Source organism: Lissotriton helveticus, chromosome 10 (assembly GCF_964261635.1).
Source record: "Lissotriton helveticus chromosome 10, aLisHel1.1, whole genome shotgun sequence".
NCBI lineage: Eukaryota > Metazoa > Chordata > Amphibia > Caudata > Salamandridae > Lissotriton > Lissotriton helveticus.
Genome location: NC_136071.1, coordinates 276,203,103 through 276,224,922, shown reverse-complemented (window position 1 = coordinate 276,224,922; position 21,820 = coordinate 276,203,103). Strand labels below are relative to the sequence as shown.

Below are 21,820 nucleotides of genomic sequence, written 5' to 3'. Positions count from 1 at the left end.
AGTTTTTGTCTTGTCTCCTTGCGTCTCTTTATCTTCTGCACTTTTTTCTTCCTGTCCATTCTCCTCTACTTGTCCCTCATCCTGCCTCATCCCTTCAATCTACATTCTACCATTCTCTTTTCCCCAAACTCTCTCTGACCTCCCTGTCCTCTCTCTCTCATTTTACCCTTTCTCTATCAAATCTATATTTTGACTACGCTTCTCTCCTACTCATCTACTTTATAATCTCGGACCTCCTTAGTTGTCACTTATCTCTACCTGTCCCCCTTTTTAAAAATGTGTTTTATTCAAGTTTTCAATTTGTTGCATTTGAAGAACACAACTACAAAACAACCCCCCCTCACTCGGATGTCAGCTCTTACCCAGCAATCATGTGCAAAGCCACTTTACCTACCGTACTAATGAATTTCGTTACTTAGATTAACCCAATGAGCTAGTGTGTCTGTTGTTGCCCTGACAGTATTCTAATTATTCCTTTCAATCCTTTTCCCTCCCTTCTTGTTACTTATCACCTTTTGTTTTTTTCTTATCGTCCTTCCTCCCTTTTTTCTCTCCTTTCTATTTTTCACACCACTTTCTTTCCTTGTTTTCCTCACCATTTCTTGCTTATTCATGTCCTCCGTTTCACTGTCTCACTCCCTTAGTTCATCCTCTCCATTCATGCCTCCTTTTCTCTCCACACTCAAATCTCCCCTTTCCCTTGCACCCAAATCTTCTTCTCTCTCCATCTTCTTATTATTTCTGTCCTTCCTATTATTCTGTTTTTTATCCCTCACCTTCTCTTTCTTTCCAGTCCCCATTCTTATCTTTTCTCCTTTTCTCTACTCTCCTATCTTTACTTTCATTCTGTCTTTCCTACATCTTTTGTCCATTTTCTAATGCTGTGACACGCCTGCCTTTATTCTCTCTCTACTTCTTATCCCATTCTTACCTACCCTTTCATTGTCACTCCTTTATTTCCCTTCTCTATATCAGCCCTATATAGTTGCCCACTCCTCCCTCGTGGCCTCTTTCTATCCAGCTCTATTGCATTCCAAACTTCTGTTTTTCTTGATTTCCATTGCCTTTTCACCTCATATATTACCTTCCACACTATCTCCTTGTCCTCTTTTCTTTTCTACCTCATGACAAGCTCCTACACAAACCCAGTGAGTGAACGTTTCTAATGACCTCCCCAGACTGAGTAGCCACTCTTACTTGGCATGGCCCAGACTCTTGCACCTCCTGTCACCAGGTTGCCTGCTTCCAACTATTGTAGATATATCGGGCCTAGGTTGCAAGCCGACTACCATTGGCCACCATGCATCTACGAGCACCCTTGGCATGAGCTAGGCTTCGGAAGGTACCTCTACCTGAGTAAGCCTTGGGCATAGGCATACCCTGCATTTCAAGAGATGGAACATGTGAAAGGCAGTGTGTAGAAGTGCAAATCCGCCTTCAGGGTCCATGTGCTGAGTTTCCCTCTTCACAGAGGTGTACGTCTATCCAACTGTGCTGATGTTCTTTCACTGGGCCCTCCAGAGCCCATGCTAATGTCCCCATTCACTCTGAGTTCTCCACAGTACTGACATGTTTCTTCTCGGTGATCCCTGCAAGCCAATCTATAAGTCCACCATAACCCTGTACCTGGGCTGACTTGCCCCTCACTGAGCCTCACCTTCCAAACTCTACCTGAAGTGCTGACATCGCCCGCTAGTGAGAGCAGACTAATTATCGGAAGTTTATTTCACATGGGTATGCCTAGCTATTCAGTCTCATGACATTCACAAAAGTGTATAGCTAAAAGTTACATCTTGAGGAACTGTTAGCAACTCATTTGTGCTCAGTCTATCAACCTCAGAAGGATGAAAGGCTTGCCTTACATCCCAATCCCAAAATTCTCCTTAATCCGGCTCACTATTCCAAGAATAGAGCTCTCTCCCCAACCTGCCCTCTGCAGGTCTGGTGCTTCCCCAAGACACGGAAACTCTTCACAAGACCACTCACATGCGTCCTCTCCCTACCCCCTCTATGATGCCCTTGAATATGACGGACTGCAAGGAGTGGAAGGAAGGTAGTGATGATGAGCAAGATGCTGCTGGCAGTGGGAGAAAGGGATAACAGAGTGAGGTGGGGGCTGAGCCGAGGGCACCCTCGGGAGAGAGGCTGGGACCGGAGCCTCGGCAGTGGATTTGAGATGTGAGGGGTGTTCTAAGTTGGGCATGCCTTATCAGACCTGCTCACTTATTGCCTTGTGGCCTTAAATACTGCACAGCTGTCTTTATTTGATCTTCACTGATATCAGCTAAAAGCAGGACTAGCGTAGGTAACTCGAGTTCTTGACTAATATGGACTAGAGTCCTGTTCCTCTGGACGACTACTTTGGGAAACATGATTTAGTTTCCAGAAAAAACACAAATGTTTCAACATTGACTGATCACACCTCCCAGCCCCTTCCAAACAGAGGCACACAGCAGAAACAGGTATTGGAGCTGGGTTTTTACAGCCTTAGCTGCGGCTGCTGATAGAAGTGCAGGGCACGACTTGAATCATTGCCAAGTATAGTGATAAATTTACATTAAGATAAAAACTGTTCAAACATTTTAAATGTAAAAAAATTATATATTTTGTTTTTAAAAAAATCATATATTCAAAGAATTCACAAATTAATCAAGGGGGCACTATTAAACCCGTTGCAAAGTGTTTAAGTAAATTCTATTTAAAAAAAGCCAACTGACTTATTGATGGGAATTAAACTAGGCAAATCTTTTAAAAAGCAGCACTACCAAACAGTGAGCTCATGATATATATGGTATGTCTCCACAATGAGCAACACACCACTTTCATAGCGCCTATGGTGGCACAAATGCAACAATATTTTTTAGCGATCCCCCAAGGACCTCCTTCTCCATGGATTCCCACAGCCACCCTCCAACAGTGTACTTCATCTCTCAAGTGTCCCCCTCTCACACACCATTAATTTGTTGTGTAGCATTACTCATACCAGTGTTGGGTGTCAGAGCACTTTACGTCGCACATGTACCTTATACAGAGACAATGAATCATTTGTGTGTAAATCAGTCTGTAGAAAATGTTAAATAAGACAATGAGGATTAAAGGCTATAGGAATCACATGCCATCAATACTGGTTGGCAGTATATTTTAAGAGTGTTTAGTCTGGAGAAGTATAAACTCTGGATTTAGAATGTACCCCAGTGGTTGGGACTGACCACAGTGGTTGGGGTTAGCATAACTAATAAGTTTCTATTTCCAGCCAAACAAACCCTTTTTAGCAACATTAGGATAATAAAAAACCCAGGAAAAAAGCATAATGTTCTATACAATTCAGTTTGCATAAAGCTCTTTGATAACAATTCATAGGTCACTGTGCTATATTAGGATTGTGACTTATGAACTGCAAGTAACAAAAGGATCTCTGTGACAAAAGCAGCAACCACTTGAGCTATCCACATAAATACAGTCCTACGATTTGCATGGTACACGTTCTATGCAGCAGGCATATTTATCCTCTACACTACTTTATGAAAAATCAAAACTGCCACTAGACAAAGATCCATCTCTCTCCAACAGGAGCATTAATTACCAGAGTCATTTTGACATTTTACTGTTGCCTGAAAACTGCTGAGCACAACCCTAAAACCAGACTTGATCAACAGGCATCCTAATGTCATATATTTGAAGGAGCTCTCCTATGCGATAATGAATTAACAAGAGGCTCTGTAAAAAAGTGTTTGCCATGTCTTAAAACAAAATAATCCTGTTGAAAGCATTTCATTCAAACTGCCCTGGATTGGCCTCCTGAAATGTTACATTCTTTTAAATTAGCAGCCCCTTTGTCTTCAGTGCGTGTCCTGCGCCTTCCGAAAGGGACAATAAAAGGACATTTCCTTGACTCAATGCAGTAGGTGTGAAAACACCTGCCGCGTGGCGATGGCAAAATGACCTTTTATTGTCCCTTTTTGCTCTAGGAAGTGGCCTCGGCGCTCCCAGAGACAGTCTGGGTGCAGCAAGAGGAAAGGCTGCGCACGCGCTTAGGCGTGCAGCCTAGAGGGAACATAGGTGACTAGTGAGTGTATCTTTAGTTCAGAGTTTGTCAACTTCTGTTGACCTCATCAAGGTCAGTTGAGATTTGCCTAATTGTGTGGTGGTAAATCTGAGTAGGGAAGTCTAGTGTTGTGGTAAGGTATTTTGAATCTACAAGCTGTGCTTTTGTTCGGTCCACCTCAAAAAAATAAGACAAGGATATAATGCTATGCAATAAAAAGGGGCGGCTCCTCCAATAATGTGGAGGAGCGCCCCCCAACTAAAGAAATTACCCCCAGAGATGGAAAAATAAAAATGTAATGAAGTTCATGTATTACCATTCTATTTTTCAAAACCCTGTCTTGTGCCAAGCGCCAGGACGGGGGCAGGGCTTTCTGCCAGTCAGGCAGCAGCGGAAAGCAGTGATGGTAGGGCACTTTAAATTTAAAGTGTGCACGTCTTTTTGGCCTTCTGTCTTGCAATGGCCAGGCAGACATATGCATTTTAAACCTCTCTAACCCAGCTGTCTTAGACAGCTGGGTTAGAGGCAGTATAGGGGTCTAGTGACCTCAGGAGCACCAAAGGAAGCTGTTCCCTCCAATCCTGGTGCTTCTTTAATGCTGCATGAGAGCAGCACCAGGATTGGTTACTGCTTTTTCTTGGGTCCTGCATTGGAGCCTGACTGCCTGGATAAGACCGGAGCAAGGAGGACATTGTGCCAAGAAGTTAAGTGGAATTATTTTTTTAACGTATTTTTTACCTTTATTTTTGTCACCTCGCCCAACCACCCACTTACATGCCAGTTGCCAGTGGCAATAAACCTTCAGTAGGGCATCCAACAGATACAAAAAGGTTGGTGCCAACTCTGTAAAATACATTTAACTGGAATTGTTTGAGGTGTGCACCATCAATAGCCAGTCATGTGCTATTGTTCGGAGCATGTGCAGCATTGTGCAAACTGAGGGGGGCCAATGTTAGAGTCTGAAAAAGAATAAAACCCTTGAAATGCAAGATGGGTCTTGCCACCCTTTGAACAGTGCTATGTTGTAGATGAGTCATCAGCTGACATTCAATTAAGTTAATACCAGCTCAGTATCCAGTTGACTCTTTCCTTGTAAGTAAACTGTTCTTGCGCACATATTCCCTTTTGCTACACAATTGCACTTACACTGCGCCAGCACCAGAAGCACCTTTTGTTTTGAACTTTGAGGTTCTACAGTAATATTGATCTGGGTATTTGGTACTATCATGCCTTTTACATAGTGCCATGTGTACATAGCCAAATCTCATTGTCAGCCGGCCTCAGGGCATGGCTCAGGTCTTGGCTATATGCCATGATACATCCTTAGAAACTAACAGTTACTGGAGAAGTTGTACTGTGCATAGACCCTGGCCAGAGAGATGCCCCCTGAGTCCTGGTGAACAGGGCAATTTGCAAGCCCTATGCTCAGTACCTGTTGTACTTGGGTGCAGTCCCAATAGATAGAGGAGCATTGATGCTGAGCATGGGGTATGGCCGAATGCTTAAATACAACTATAAAATGAAAATCTGAAATGAAATAATCACCAATGTCTGCCAACAAACTCTGAAAGGTTAGTGCTAAAACTTCTCTAACACTTCAGAAATGGTACATTTCTAAACCTAACTGTCCATATTTTCCTAGTTAAAAAAACAACCAAGGCGAAACATCATTCTTAAGTCTTGGCTAGACAGTGTTTGCTCTGTCTCTTTGAGACATGTTGTATATACTTTGTGGGCTTCAGCCCACCTACACTCTTCCCAATTGCTGGCTCCGTCTTTGCTCTCATATTCTTTCTCCTCATTTGTCCATAGCATGCATTTGTCAAGCCTCTTCCTGTGTTTAGCCTTCCTTGAGAGCAGGAGCCAATTGCACTATCCCTCCACTGCTTTAGTTTTAGGATCTGTTTCAGGAACGACTTTTTTCTATGTTAAAGAGCATCTAACAACAGCACACATATTTTCACTTGCTCCAAACTCCTCTGTAAACATGCCTGTAAATCTTGTTCTTATATTGTCACATTTGCTGTGCATTAAAAAAAATGAGTTCAAATATCCCCAACCCCCTCACACTTTGTGTCTTGAATACGGCAAGGTTGAGTGAAAACTCTTCTTTTTTATTTACATTTTGATTAATGAGACTGCTTTCATCAGGTTACAGGAGCTTCTGTTGTCACTCACAGACTTCATTCAAAGACCAAGATCAAATGTCAGACGCTTTTTTCACAGGGTTACTGTTATGTGCCGCAACCCCCTCCCACTTCGCTGCTTGTTGTGGTTTCTTCTCCCCCTCCCACCACCTCATGCACATATTGCTTCTTCCTGTCCCACAAAACCTCCCTGTTGTTTCTAATCCCGATCCCGATCCCCTGCCCCCGTCCCTGTTTCTTGTTCCACTGCCATGTTTCTTCTACTCGCCATTAAGGGCACTCAGAGCCACACACGAGACACCAAAAAGCCTTAAGCATGCTGATTTTTTTTAAAAATACAACATGTTCAACTTTTGTAGTCTTTCCAAAATGGCTGTAGTTTTGATTAACCTGAATAGATGCCAGTGATACTCTAATCACACCTGCCATCTCCTACTCCTCCCCTAGGCCCACCTCGTTGCGGCTTGTTAACCAGGGATCTTCAGAGAAAAGACCGAAGTGTCTGGTCAAAGAAGTCACATTTCCGCCCCCTGCAGCGCTGCGTGTGCTTGCTACTGGCTGAGGGATACTTGTTGTCTGATGTCACTACCAACCGGAGAAGAGACGGGACAGTTGTGTAGTCTGAAAGCTGCCTTTCACTTTTTAATTGGAAGGTCAATATTGTCAGCAGAGTACTTTAGGGAAAGGATGCAAATGACCAGAAAATACAAATGTTAGGTCAACCTTTGTGTAGGAGAGTAGGGTCTGCTATCCTATGGCCACCCCAAATTTTTGCTTTTTGCTTCACTGGTTTATGACTTAATGTGGCTGTGGGCCTGCTAATCAGACCCACAGCCTGCTGTTCTCTCTCTAAATTGTTACCCATGTACTTTAGGTGCATAACGAAATTGGAACTGGTTCACCTTATTGGCCCCTGTATCAGTGTACCCAGGTACCCAGGGAATAGGTGCTTCCAAGGCCTACCAGGGGCTGCAGCATGTATTGTGCCACCCCTGGCCTGGCCTCCATATTTGACACAACTGGCTGATCACTCAGCTGGGGTAAGTCGGTGTAACCACCCCTTACTTAGGTGTAGTATGCCTATACCTAACCTAAAATGGACACATATGTTCCTATCAGTCACTCCTATGGAAGGCCTCATCAATCCTGGAGGCAGAGTGCTTGGAAATATGTGAGATGGTGCTCTGGCATGAGCTGAGCCTGTCTGCAGCTTTCGGAACCATGTCCTTTAGCTGTTTCATGATATTGCCATACCATATACTCTTAAGTGCATTATGAACCTCGCGGTTAAATGCTATCTTGGGTTTGGCTTTATCAAAACATGTCGAATAAGGTGTCATACGAATTGGAATACTACCCCCTCGCCAGTTCTGGCGACGGGGGTAGCATTCCACCCTTCTAGAGGGACACGACATGTACCTAGCCTGAACCCCGGTTAAAGTTAAACAGAGCCTTAGCATCACAAAATGGATGCTGCCACCACAGACACAAGTCTGACCTCCTGCTGCTGGGAGTCCTTCCAGCGAGGGCAGCTTGGACAAAGGGTTTCCTGCCTGGGGAGGTGCTAGCACCACTCCAGACAGGATTTTGTGTATTGGGTAGGACAGGGCTGAATAGAATCAGACATGCCTGGGGCACACAAGGTGTCCCTGTGCATAGGCCAGTTCAAACCGGTGCTGGGGCTTTCCAGCCCCAGTCCTGGCGCGAAACTGGACAAAGGAAAGGGGGTGTAACCACCCCCCTTCCTGGTTCCACCCAGAGGAGGGACCTAGTAGGTGATCCGGCCCCCCAGATTCGAATAAGAGTGGGAGCTGTGTCCTGAGACTTCAGATCATCCTGAATCAACTTGAAATACAGAAGAAGACTGGACTTCGACATTCTGCTGCACAGAAGATGGAAGAGAATCTCCCTTGTGGCCAAGGAGTGACCACCCTGTGAACACAGGCACCAACCAGCAACTCGACGTCTGCTTTGCCGCCGCCTCCCGCCGGAGCCCGAGCCCAGAGCCTGACAAGACCCAGACTCCCAGACTTCTCACCGCCCGATCCACAGTCCCTGCAAAGAAGGGACCCGTGGAGGCACCGAGAGACGTGGGACCGGACCTCTTGGAAGACCCCCGAAACGCTGACTGCGCAGCATCAGAGGTACCCTCGACGCTGTGCTTTGGGGTTTGAGAAGCCCCAACCTCGAGCAGCCCTTGCACCGAAGATCAGCCCCCCAGCATCTCCACGATCTGCGTGGGGCCCTTTTGCATTGTGCCACTCGACGCGCCATCCCGTCCACTTGCCACGTGGCTAGCGGCCATCATGGCAAAGAAACCTTCAACTTACACTGCGGGTCTGGTTGCTCCAGACTTGCCCTAGCTCCTGTGAAAAGGAGCCCCTGCTCTGACCTTGCCGGTCCGAGTAACAAGCCTTTTTGAATTCCTGCGTGACTTGCATTAGCCAAGGCCTGTTTGGTCCAATCAAGTTGCCGACACCGCCAACAGCGAGAAGCCTGCGTGGGACAGCTTGTGGCCCACTCCTGGACGTCTTCGACCCCTCGTGTCCACGTGGCTGCAGAGAGAAGCTACACCTCGACGCCTGTTTGCACCCGACATCACCTGGTTCCACTCTGGTTCCACTGTAGTCACTGGCTAGTGACTTTGAACATTGTCCCCTCTGCTTTCAGGTCTTCACCTCTTCAGATCCACCCTTGGATCCACCGGAACTCTTCACATCAAGTCGCCTGCAGCATCTTCAGCTCCAAGCACCATCGACCTGCGTGACGAAACCCGACACTACTTCGACCCTATGCACCCGCTTCCTGTGGGTGAGGTAACTCAGCTCCGCTGGTGTTCCCACACTGGTACACACCTCTAGTGTCTATGTCTAAAGTTTCATCCTTCTAGGTCACTCGGAAGATTCCTTTTTAACTAACTTTGTAACTTTTACGCACCATTGACATTGCATTGGTAAAGCGTGCACTTTCCGCACTGCACCCGAGTCCCGCGGGCCTTTCCCGACTTCTTCACTGCTAGTCCCGAACAGCTCCAGCAATTCCCCAGGCCCTAGGCCTCTTCACTTTCCCCATAGTGGTTCTTATACCACTATTTTAGTATATGGTTTAGGTGGCCCCTAGGGCTCATCCATAATTGTGCAACTTTTGTGTATTTAAACTGTGTTTTGTTTTAACGCATTTGCTTCTGTGCTCATAAAGAGTATCAGGGTTATTTGTAGAAATAAATCTATATATATTTTCAATATATATCTGTGTGGTGTCCTTTCATTTGGTATTCAAGGGATTGTGTATGGTAAAACAGCTTGCTTCACATGCCTTTACAGAGTTTAGCCTAAGACTGCTTAGTCCATGCTACCCCTAGGATAGCTTGTCTATAAGGTTGACTTTACAACCTGCACCATAAGGGTTGCTTGGCATGGTACAAGGTGATCACTAGAACTAGTGAGCATCATATACCAGGCCAACTTCTCACATTGGTGAGCAGCGGATTGGGATTTGAGCTTGCTGTTGTTTTACCATTACAATCTTTGAAAATATCATTTGAAAGATCATACAGGTACCTGATAGGTACACTAAAACAAGACTAGATATACTTAAGTTCTACTGAACTTAGTTGTTGTAGAGGATAGGGAGTAGCACACCCTGACTACAACTACTAGATAGGTTTTGTAGGAAAACACAAGTGTAGGTAGATTGCAACACATCCACCACACTAGAGCTATGTCTGGAGCAGAGGGATCCACTGGAACCACCTCTATTGAGAGTGACCCTCCAAGGGCACCATCCAAATTTGCTATCTTTCCATTTAAGGAACTGAGGCAACTGTGTTCCATGAGAGGAATCAAAACAGGTCCTACTCCTACAGCAGGACGACACAGAGAGCTGTTAGGCCAGTCTGAAGCTCTAAAGAACTCCAAGCCAGGCACCTCAGGGACTGGAGATGGAGGCTCTCCCACTGAAGATGATAACCCTGATGCCCCTGCCCCTGTCATCCAAATAGATGAGGAAGACCAGACCCCTGGGAATTCTCAGCCTGAGGAAGAAGAAGGGGAGGAGGTAGAAGAAAGTGAGTCTGATGATGATAGAGATAGCCAGGTGTTAGTCAGCAGGCTTAACCAGGCTAACCTAAGTTTATTTGGGACTGAAGGTGGGTCCAACCCATTCAGACCCCCAAATGGACTTAACCAGGAGCATAGGAGGAGGAGGAATCACTCAGGTGAGTCCAATACTTCCCATGTTTCTAGGGGTTCTCATGGTAACTCCAGAAGGGAGTTCACTAGCCCTCAGAGAAGGGAACATGAGGCCAAAATTAGAGAGGCTGAACTTAGGATCCAGAGACAAGAATTAGAAGTTGCCCTGGCCAAAGAGAAACTTGCTAGAGCAAGGCAGCCTAGAGAGAGTGGATTAGATTCCACTGGTGGCAGCACTATCCCTAAGGATAAAGAAAGGTCCTATGACAATAGAAACCTGAGTAAGATTGTGCCCCCCTACAAAGTTGGGGATGATATCCACAAGTGGATGACTGCACTTGAGAGAGCTTGCAAAGTACAGCAGGTCCCTCAGGAGCAGTGGGCAGCAATCTTGTGGCTCTCCTTTGAAGGTAGAGGCCGAGACAGACTCCTCACAGTTAGTGATGGGGAGTCTATAAACTACCTGGTCCTGAAGAGTGCTCTGATTGATGGGTTAGGCTTAACCACTGAACAGTACAGGTTAATGTTCAGAGACACCCAGAAGACACAGACTCAGGACTGGTCTGAATTTGTTGAATGTGCCACTAAGGCTCTGGAGGGCTGGTTGCTGGGAAGTACGGTTACAGACTATGAAGGATTGTACAATTTGCTTATGAGAGAACAGATTTTAAATAACTGTCAGAACCAGCAGTTGCATCAACATTTGGTTGACTCAGATCTAACCTCTCCCCAAGAATTGGGAAAGAGGGCAGACAAATGGGTTAGAACCAGAGTTAAGCAAAAGAACCAGAACCAGAACCAGAACCAGGGTGGTGACCAAAATAAAACAGACCAGAAGGGTGGGGAGCAGAAAGCTAAAGACCAGAAGTCTTCAACAGGGCCCCAAACTAATACTGAGGGTGGGTCCCAAACTTCCAAGAAGAAGAAGAAAGAAGGTCAAAGAAAACCCTGGTGTAGCTTTTGCAAAAACACCACTCACTGGACAAGTGATTGTAAAAAGGGTGGAGCCACCAACACTGCAGCCCCTAAGGCACCTGCACCCTCTAGTACAGTTGGCAGTGTTGGACCACAGACTAAGGGGGTAGTGGGTATCACCGTGGGAACTGATGGAGATTCTGACCTAGTCAGAGTCCCCACACAGGCTGTTCTGATTTTTGATGGGGAGATTGATTTTTCCCCTACTGTCAGTCCCAATAATTTGGGCAAGTACAGACAGACACCTTTAATTAATGAAAAAGCGGCTCAAGCATACAGGGACACATGTGCCAGTGTCACCATGGTGACACCTAGCTTTGTGGACCCTGGACAGTACATACCAGGTGATAATTACCTGGTGACCAATGCCAGCAATGTCACTACTACACATAGTGTGGCAATTGTTAACTTTTCCTGGGGAGGGGTAACTGGCCTAAAAAGAGTTGTGGTTAGTGCTGATCTCCCAGTAGAATGTTTGTTGGGCAATGACCTGGAGAGCTCTCTATGGTCAGAAGTTGAGTACAGGACTCATGCAGAGATGTTAGGGATATCATCACATGTCCTTGCTGTGACCAGGTCACAGGCCAAAAAGTGCCTCTCTGAACCTCAGGACTTGGATCCTGGAACAATGGACCAAGTACCTCCCAAGACAAGGAACAGGAGGGCAAAGGCTGTGCCTTCCCAAATGCCTACAAGTGAGGATCAGCCTTCACAGGAAGATGATTCTGAGACCCCTGAAGGAACTGTCCCTATAGAGCTTGAACCTGATCAGGTTGAGTTTCTGGGGACAGGGGGACCTTCTAGGGCAGACTTGGGGCAGGCTCAGTTATCCTGTCCTTCTCTTGAACCCCTCAGACAGCAGGCTGCTGCTGAGGCTGCTGGGAATGCTCAAGGTACCCATAAGGTTTATTGGGATGATGGGCTCCTTTATTCAGAGGGTAGAGACCCCAAGCCTGGTACAACCAGGAGGTTGGTCATACCTCTGCAATTTAGGGGCTTCCTTCTTACCTTGGCACACGATATTCCCTTAGCAGGACACCTAGGCCAGAACAAAACATGGGACAGACTTGTCTGTCACTTTCACTGGCCTCACATGTCAGAAGATACAAAGGAGTTTTGTCGCTCCTGTGTAACCTGCCAAGCAAGTGGCAAAGCAGGTGGTACCACAAAGGCCCCCCTAATACCATTACCTGTGGTGGGGGTGCCCTTTGAAAGGGTGGGGATTGACATTATTGGACCAATGGATCCCCCTACAGCATCTGGGCACAGATTCATACTGGTGGTGGTAGACCATGCCACCAGGTACCCAGAGGCAATTCCACTTAGGACCACAACAGCTCCTGTTGTGGCCAGGGCCTTACTTGGAGTTTTCTCCAGAGTGGGGTTTCCTAAGGAGGTAGTATCTGATAGAGGTGCAAACTTCATGTCAGGTTACTTGACAGCTATGTGGAAGGAGTGTGGTGTCAACTATAAGTTCACCACTCCTTATCATCCACAATGCAATGGGCTTGTTGAGAGATTCAACAAGACCCTAAAGGGCATGATCAAAGGATTACCTGAGACGCTCAGGCGAAGATGGGATATCCTTCTGCCCTGCCTTCTGTTTGCTTACAGAGAGGTCCCACAAAAAGGAGTTGGCTTCAGCCCCTTTGAATTGTTGTTTGGACATCCTGTAAGAGGACCCCTATGTCTGGTGAGGGAAGGATGGGAGTTACCTCTCAAAAAGCCCAAGCAAGACATAGTGGACTATGTACTTGGTCTCCGCTCCAGGATGGCTGAGTATATGGAGAAGGCATCCAAAAACCTTGAGGCTAGCCATGGCCTTACAGAAAGCCTGGCATGACCAAAAGGCTGTCCTGACTGAGTACCAGCCTGGACAGAAGGTATGGGTGTTGGAGCCAGTGGCCCCAGCAGCACTCCAAGACAGATGGTCTGGACCCCATACAATCATGGAGAAAAAGGGAGAGGTTACCTACTTGGTGGACCTAGGAACTCCCAGGAGCCCCCACAGGGTGCTCCATGTTAACAGGCTGAGAGCATATGTTGACAGGGCAGACATGGGCTTGCTCATGGCTACAGATGAGGGGCAGGAGGAAGAGAGTGACCCTCTCCCAGACCTGCTGACTCAGAACCCTGAGGATGGCTCAGTTGATGGTGTGGCCTTAGATGGCAGCCTCACTGAACATCAGCAACATGACTGTAGACAGGTTTTGCAGTCATATCGACATATGTTCTCCCTGACACCCAGTCAGACTAACTGGTGTACCCATGTGGTGGACACTGGTGATAGTCTTCCTGTAAAGAACAAAATTTACAGGCAGCCTGACCATGTCAGAGACTGTATCAAGGCTGAGGTGCAAAAGATGCTGGAGTTAGGTGTCATTGAGCCTTCAGAGAGCCCCTGGGCTAGCCCAGTGGTTCTGGTCCCCAAACCTCACACCAAAGATGGAAAGAGAGAGATGAGGTTCTGTGTGGATTACAGAGGACTCAATGCTGTCACCAGGACAGATGCACACCAAATTCCAAGGGCAGATGAGCTCATAGACAAATTGGCTTCTGCCAAGTATTTGAGCACATTTGACTTGACAGCTGGCTACTGGCAAATCAGGTTAGCTGAGGAGTCTAAGGCCAAGACAGCATTTTCTACCCCCAGTGGGCATTACCAGTTTGTGGTGATGCCCTTTGGTTTGAAAAATGCACCTGTCACCTTCCAAAGGTTGGTGAATCAAGTCCTTACTGGGTTGGATGACTTTTGTGCAGCATATCTGGATGATATTGCTGTCTTTAGCTCCACCTGGGAGGATCACCTGGTCCACCTGAAGGAAGTGCTAGAGGCTCTGCAAAAGGCAGGCCTCACTATCAAGGCAACCAAGTGCCAGATAGGGCAGAGTAAGGTTATGTACTTGGGCTACCTTGTGGGTGGAGGCCAAGTTCAACCACTGGAGAGTAAGATTCAGACCATAAAGGACTGGACTCCTCCAACTACCCAGACGCAGGTCAGAGCTTTCTTGGGCCTGACTGGGTACTACAGGAAGTTTGTTAAGAACTATGGGTCCATTGTGACTCCTCTTAATGATCTGACATCCAAGAAGATGCCCAAAAAGGTTCAGTGGACAAAATACTGTCAAAAGGCATTTGATGACCTGAAGAAGGCCATGTGCTCTGCACCTATCCTGAAGAGTCCTGACTACTCAAGAGAGTTTATTGTCTAAAACAGATGCTTCTGAGTTGGGAGTGGGAGCTGTGCTTTCACAACTTAATGTAGATGGTCAAGACCAGCCCATTGCTTTCATTAGCAGAAGGCTGACCCCCAGAGAGAAACGTTGGTCAGCCATTGAGAGGGAGGCCTTTGCTGTGGTGTGGGCCCTGAAGAGGTTGAGACCATACTTGTTTGGCACTCACTTCAAGATTCAGACCGACCATAAGCCCCTCTTATGGCTTAATCAGATGAAGGGTGAAAACCCCAAACTGCTCAGGTGGTCCATTTCCCTACAGGGGATGGACTTTACAGTGGAGCACCGCCCAGGGACTGACCATGGTAATGCAGATGGTCTCTCCAGGTACTTCCACTTAGAACATGAAGACACAACTGGTCAAGGTTAGTCTAATGTCCCTGCGTTTGGGGGGGGGTTGTGTAGGAGAGTAGGGTCTGCTATCCTATGGTCACCCCAAATTTTTGCTTTTTGCTTCACTGGTTTATGACTTAATGTGGCTGTGGGCCTGCTAATCAGACCCACAGCCTGCTGTTCTCTCTCTAAATTGTTACCCATGTACTTTAGGTGCATAACGAAATTGGAACTGGTTCACCTTATTGGCCCCTGTAACAGTGTACCCAGGTACCCAGGGCATAGGTGCTTCCAAGGCCTACTAGGGGCTGCAGCATGTATTGTGCCACCCCTGGCCTGGCCTCTATATTTGACGCAACTGGCTGATCACTCAGCTGGGGTAAGTCGGTGTAACCACCCCTTGCTTAGGTGTAGTATGCCTATACCTAACCTAAAATGGACACATATGTTCCTATCAGTCACTCCTATGGAAGGCCTCATCAATCCTGGAGGCAGAGTGCTTGGAAATATGTGAGATGGTGCTCTGGCATGAGCTGAGCCTGTCTGCAGCTTTCGGAACCATGTCCTTTAGCTGTTTCATGATATTGCCATACCATATACTCTTAAGTGCATTATGAACCTCGCGGTTAAATGCTATCTTGGGTTTGGCTTTATCAAAACATGTCGAGTAAGGTGTCATACGAATTGGAATACTACCCCCTCACCAGTTCTGGCGACGGGGGTAGCATTCCACCCTTCTAGAGGGACACGACATGTACCTAGCCTGAACCCCGGTTAAAGTTAAACAGAGCCTTAGCATCACAAAATGGATGCTGCCACCACAGACACAAGTCTGACCTCCTGCTGCTGGGAGTCCTTCCAGCGAGGGCAGCTTGGACAAAGGGTTTCCTGCCTGGGGAGGTGCTAGCACCACTCCAGACAGGATTTTGTGTATTGGGTAGGACAGGGCTGAATAGAATCAGACATGCCTGGGGCACACAAGGTGTCCCTGTGCATAGGCCAGTTCAAACCGGTGCTGGGGCTTTCCAGCCCCAGTCCTGGCGTGAAACTGGACAAAGGAAAGGGGGTGTAACCACCCCCCTTCCTGGTTCCACCCAGAGGAGGGACCTAGTAGGTGATCCGGCCCCCCAGATTCGAATAAGAGTGGGAGCTGTGTCCTGAGACTTCAGATCATCCTGAATCAACTTGAATTACAGAAGAAGACTGGACTTCAACATTCTGCTGCACAGAAGACGGAAGAGAATCTCCCTTGTGGCCAAGGAGTGACCACCCTGTGAACACAGGCACCAACCAGCAACTCGACGTCTGCTTTGCTGCCGCCTCCCGCCGGAGCCCGAGCCCAGAGCCTGACAAGACCCAGACTCCCAGACTTCTCACCGCCCGATCCACAGTCCCTGCAAAGAAGGGACCCGTGGAGGCACCGAGAGACGTGGGACAAGACCTCTTGGAAGACCCCCGAAACGCTGACTGCGCAGCATCAGAGGCACCCTCGACGCTGTGCTTTGGGGTTTGAGAAGCCCCAACCTCGAGCTGCCCTTGCACCGAAGATCAGCCCCCCAGCATCTCCACGATCTGCGTGGGGCCCTTTTGCATTGTGCCACTTGACGCGCCATCCTGTCCACTTGCCACGTGGCTAGCGGCCATCTTGGCGACGAAACCTTCAACTTACACTGCGGGTCTGGTTGCTCCAGACATGCCCTAGCTCCTGTAAAAAGGAGCCCCTGCTCTGACCTTGCTGGTCCGAGTAACAAGCCTTTTTTGATTCCTGCGTGGCTTGCATTAGCCAAGACCTGTTTGCTCCAATCAAGTTGCCGACACCGCCAACAGCGAGAAGCCTGTGTGGGACGGCTCGTGACCGACTCCTGGACGTCTTCGACCCCTCGTGTCCACGTGGCTGCAGAGAGAAGCTACACCTCGACGCCTGTTTGCACCCGACATCGCCTGGTTCCACTCTGGTTCCACGGTAGTCACTGGCTAGTGACTTTGAACATTGTCCCCTCTGCTTTCAGGTCTTCACCTCTTCAGATCCACCCTTGGATCCACCGGAACTCTTCACATCGAGTCGCCTGCAGCATCTTCAGCTCCAAGCACCATCGACCTGCGTGACGAAACCCGACACTACTTCGACCCTATGCACCCTCTTCCTGTGGGTGAAGTAACTCAGCTCCGCCGGTGTTCCCACACTGGTACACACCTCTAGTGTCTGTGTCTAAAGTTTCATCCTTCTAGGTCACTCGGAAGGTTCCTTTTTAACTAACTTTGTAACTTTTACGCACCATTGACATTGCATTGGTAAAGCGTGCACTTTCCGCACTGCACCCGAGTCCCGCGGGCATTTCCCGACTTCTTCACTGCTAGTCCTGAACAGCTCCAGCGATTCCCCAGGCCCTAGGCCTCTTCACTTTCCCCATAGTGGTTCTTATACCACTATTTTAGTATATGGTTTAGGTGGCCCCTAGGGCTCATCCATAATTGTGCAACTTTTGTGTATTTAAACTGTGGTTTGTTTTAACGCATTTGCTTCTGTGCTCATAAAGAGTATCAGGGTTATTTGTAGAAATAAATCTATATATATTTTCAATATATATCTGTGTGGTGTCCTTTCATTTGGTATTCAAGGGATTGTGTATGGTAAAACAGCTTGCTTCACATGCCTTTACAGAGTTTAGCCTAAGACTGCTTAGTCCATGCTACCCCTAGGATAGCTTGTCTATAAGGTTGACTTTACAACCTGCACCATAAGGGTTGCTTGGCATGGTACAAGGTGATCACTAGAACTAGTGAGCATCATATACCAGGCCAACTTCTCACACTTTGAAGCAAGCAGAGTGACACAATAAAATGTTTGTGTTGTAAGCTGTCCGTTGTTTCTTTTGAGAGGCTTGAGGAGTTCACTCGCTTAATCTGTATCCTTTGAAATGCTCTTTACGTCTGTTCAAATAATTCTTGCAGAAGGGCACTACCTGAAAGGGAGTTTTCCTTCATGTAGGTGAGGTCATGGTTGCCAGGTTCTACACTGGAAGGAAAGGGTTCTTACATTTTTTTACCTGATTATCGCTCATGAAAGTGCTTTCAAGTATTTAACTTCAGAATAGAGTGCACTGTGTTGTTGCCTAAATATTTTATTTCACCCAAACGTTTTTTCTTCGTTAACGCATATAATTATTCTTTCCTTCATTATCGCTCTTGAAAGTGTTTTCAAATATTTGAGTTCAGAACACATAGCCATGCAAAATATGCCTTCATATACAGAGCCCTCGGAAGGTTTAGGACTTTGTACTTAGATAGCAAAATAGTTGGAAGCTACAACCCTCGGCGACAAAACAGAATTAAAAAACAACACATATTGAAAAGGAGTCCTGCGAGTTTGTAAAATAATATAGTCACTCACATTTCACGTGAAATGGGGGAGTTTGTCACAGTATTTGGTGTGGGGGGTAAAATGTAATTTCTCCAATGCTGATTGTTGTTGTATTAGCAAGTAAGTACATGTTCCTGGAGAGCAGTGCAAACAAACAAATAGAAGCGTTGGCTACTATTGACCAATCCAGGATCTGGAATTGTTTACTTTGAGACAAAAGATGAATCCTGAGTGCAGTTTTTGAGCAACACACACCACACCAGGTGTTGAAATATCACAGAGGTGACTGAACCCAAATCTTGAATTATCTGTTCACTTGGGATTTTTCTCTCATATTGTTGTTTCTTTCCCTCTTCTGTTGAAGAATAACCATAATTATCTCCTCTTTCTGTTTAAGAACCAATATTGACCGTTAAAACCCCACTGAAACCTATTGAGGTGGTTTCGGGAAGCGAGGCCATATTCACCATTGAACTTAACTCGTCCTGCGCTGGTGTGTGGCTTCTCAATGGCAAAGTGATTGAGAACTCTGAGAACTACGTCATACGAAGAATCAAGAACACTCACACCTTAACCATAAAAAATGTCAACCAGTTGGACGACAAAACAGAAGTGAAGTTCATGGCCAACAATGTGGAGACCAGCACCAATCTAAGTGTCAAAGGTATTTATTTCAGTTCAACCTCTTAATGAATTTGAAATGAATTTGTACTTGTAAAGCGCACTGCTGCCCCAGCAACAGTTCGTCCTGGCGCTGTACTCATACCACTGTGGAACCCTACCTGGCTTTTCCCTGTGAAATGTCCACTCCTGGGCACCCCCAAGGTGAAGCCAGGAATCCCAGCGTTGTTGGGGCCGTTGTGGAGATTAAGCAAGCTATTGCCCAGAGTTGCAGAGTGGGACCCATGATTAGAATAGGCACCAAGGCGAGAATTATCAGGTCCAGGGAAATTGAACCCAAGACCCGCCGAGGCGGGAATTGAACCCTGGTCCCGGGCCAGGCCTCTGCATCAGGGTCTGCCGCTCTAACCATTGAGCCATACTTCTCCACTTAAAATACTTGCATTGTATAAATTCCCCAAATCCAAAACATTTCTGTTAAATCTATTCATTTTCTGTATGGACCTGGTTTACATAGTTTGTTTGTATGCATGTATCACTGACTTGCTATGAAAAGTTATCTGCAGACTAAAATCACATGATCCCAATTTAAAGGCTCGGAATCAGTGAACATTTTCACTCTTAGATCAAATTTAGTCTCATAGATGGTGTTTACTTCCGTAATTGTGAACTCACTAACCAGGGGCAGGAAATGGAGTGTAAGAATGTGTTACTGGGCAGTTTTTCTAGAAAAACAGCACCAAAGTGGATAAACCAACCTGGACAACATTAAAAGCTGCATAAGAATTTAATTCCTTTCAGAAATGTATGGTTATAGGTATTACTGTCATTTTAAACAGCGAAAGAAAATTACTGAGGCCATTTTTAGGAGCAGACTGTTCTGAAACATTAGTGAAGGGAAAGAAATTATCATGGGTGTTATTTCAGTTATTTTTTACTCAAAACCATTTCTTTCAAATCACACTCTAATCTCCCCTTCCTCCTTTGCATCACCTTTGACCTGCTTACAGGACAAGACCGCCTAAATAATTTTTTGTTGCCCTACTTTTAACATCCTTCTTTCCCCGCCTACTCCTTTGTGACGTTCGATGGTAAAATAGTTGTCATGAGATTCTGATGACGATGTGGGTTTGACCTTTCTTTTTGCCCGCACCCACTTCTCCCATGATTGGCCACCTTCTCTGTGACCTTACCTACATTGCATTCGCTCCCAGTGCTGCTTCAGGACACCCCTTACCCATGCCTCCTACTCCCCGGGGATAGGCATTATTTCAAGGTCTTTTGTAATATTTAAAGTTTTTACAGCCTATCACCGGTAGTTGGCATATGGTGTTTCACATCGCTTTACGTGGGCCGGGTCTTGACGGTGCTCAGCACCGGCAGGTCTTTAAAGCTGGTGCTGAGACGTGTCCCTATCAGCCGCGGTCGGGCGTAACGAAGAGTGAGGGGGCCTCCCTGCACGGTACTTAGGGGGGCTCCCTCCGGGCTCAATCAGGAGCTCTCTGGCCAGAGTGCAGTGCCGAGGGGGCCCCTTGGAGCTAGGGGCCCCCCGTACCACGTGGGCTGCGGGGGCTTGTGTTACGCCCCTGGTAGTAGGAGTTTCTGCAGGGCGGTGATGTGGGGAGGGGGATGGGTAGGGTGGGGGGTAGTAATGCAAGGATTACGGAGTTTAACAGGTAAGTAAACATATAAATAAATAAAACGAATTTCGTTGCGTGCACTGCATCGCATTTGGTGATGCAGTGCATGATACGAAATTGGTTTTATTTATTTATATGTTTACTTACCTGTTCAGCTCCGTAATCCATACATTACTACCCCCCACCCCGCCCCTACCGCTCCCCACGTCACCGCCCTGCAGGAACTCCTACTACCGACCGCGGCTGGTCCCTATTGTGCTCTTCATTTTTGCCCTCACCCTCAGGTTGAAAAAAAAAATAGCTCTTTCACAGTCTCATCGGTGGCGTAGCAAGTTCAGGTCGTACCCGGTGCGGAAAATTTCGTGTCACTCCCGGCTTGACAAAAAGGCAAAAATATGTGTTTAAAAACATATTTTTGCCATTTTGTCAAGCTGGGGGTGACAAGTGTAATCACTGAGGGGGGTGACAAAATGGCACAAATATGTGTTTTAAACACATATTTTTGCCATTTTGTCATCCACCTTAGTAATGACCCCTGGGGCGGCCCGCACCCACCGCACCCCCCTTCCTACGCCCCTGAGTCTCATCACTTAAGAACTGAAGCACTTTCAATATTATATACAGCAAAGCCATAGTTGTTGCTTATTTATTTTTTGCAACTAACAACAATTGACAAAGCCAATAGTCCTGGCTTGTAGGTATAATGTTACTTGTATCATATATCTAGATGCCGTGACGGAACCCAAAAAAATACCAGTCAGGCGGCACACTATGCTAAACACAGATTTTAAGATTATGTGTTTTAAGCCACGCCCTTAATTTAATCTGCCAGTTTTTCATCCAACTTAAAGCCTTGGTGTTTCAAGTATTTTTTCTATGCGTTGGTATGGTTCACTATCGGAATTTTGTACTTTTATTATGCAGTAACATCCCTGTATCCTCTGCAATGCATGTGCTATCCAGTTACATGAATTAATTTAATAGTAAAAACATTGAAATGTAAAAATGTTGGGGCCTTTACATACTTTCAAATATGCCTTTTTTGTTTGGGGGTTGCACGGAAATGGTTTGTGTTGCCCTACTTTCAATTTTTTAACTCTAGCAGGCATCATGCTCGGTATCACAAAACCTTTACCGCCACATTGCACCAGTCTTACTTCCTACGTGACTTTGTGCTTGCCTCTTCCACCTCTTGATCGCCTGCTATGTGTTGTGCATCTGAGGCTCTTGCTTGTCCTCCACCCTACTTGATTATAGTAGCACCATAATAGAAAT

At 46.6% G+C, this 21,820-nt stretch overlaps 1 protein-coding gene across 1 annotated transcript in view; it reads left to right on the top strand.

Annotated features, from left to right (window-relative positions):
- OBSCN (obscurin, cytoskeletal calmodulin and titin-interacting RhoGEF) overlaps positions 1 to 21,820 on the top strand; it is a 2,124,484-nt gene that overhangs the window by 133,431 nt on the left and 1,969,233 nt on the right. The window contains exon 6 of the mRNA XM_078665296.1: positions 18,682 to 18,948. Within this exon, the coding sequence (XP_078521422.1) occupies positions 18,682 to 18,948 (267 nt within the window). The remainder of the gene's footprint in view (positions 1 to 18,681; positions 18,949 to 21,820) is intronic.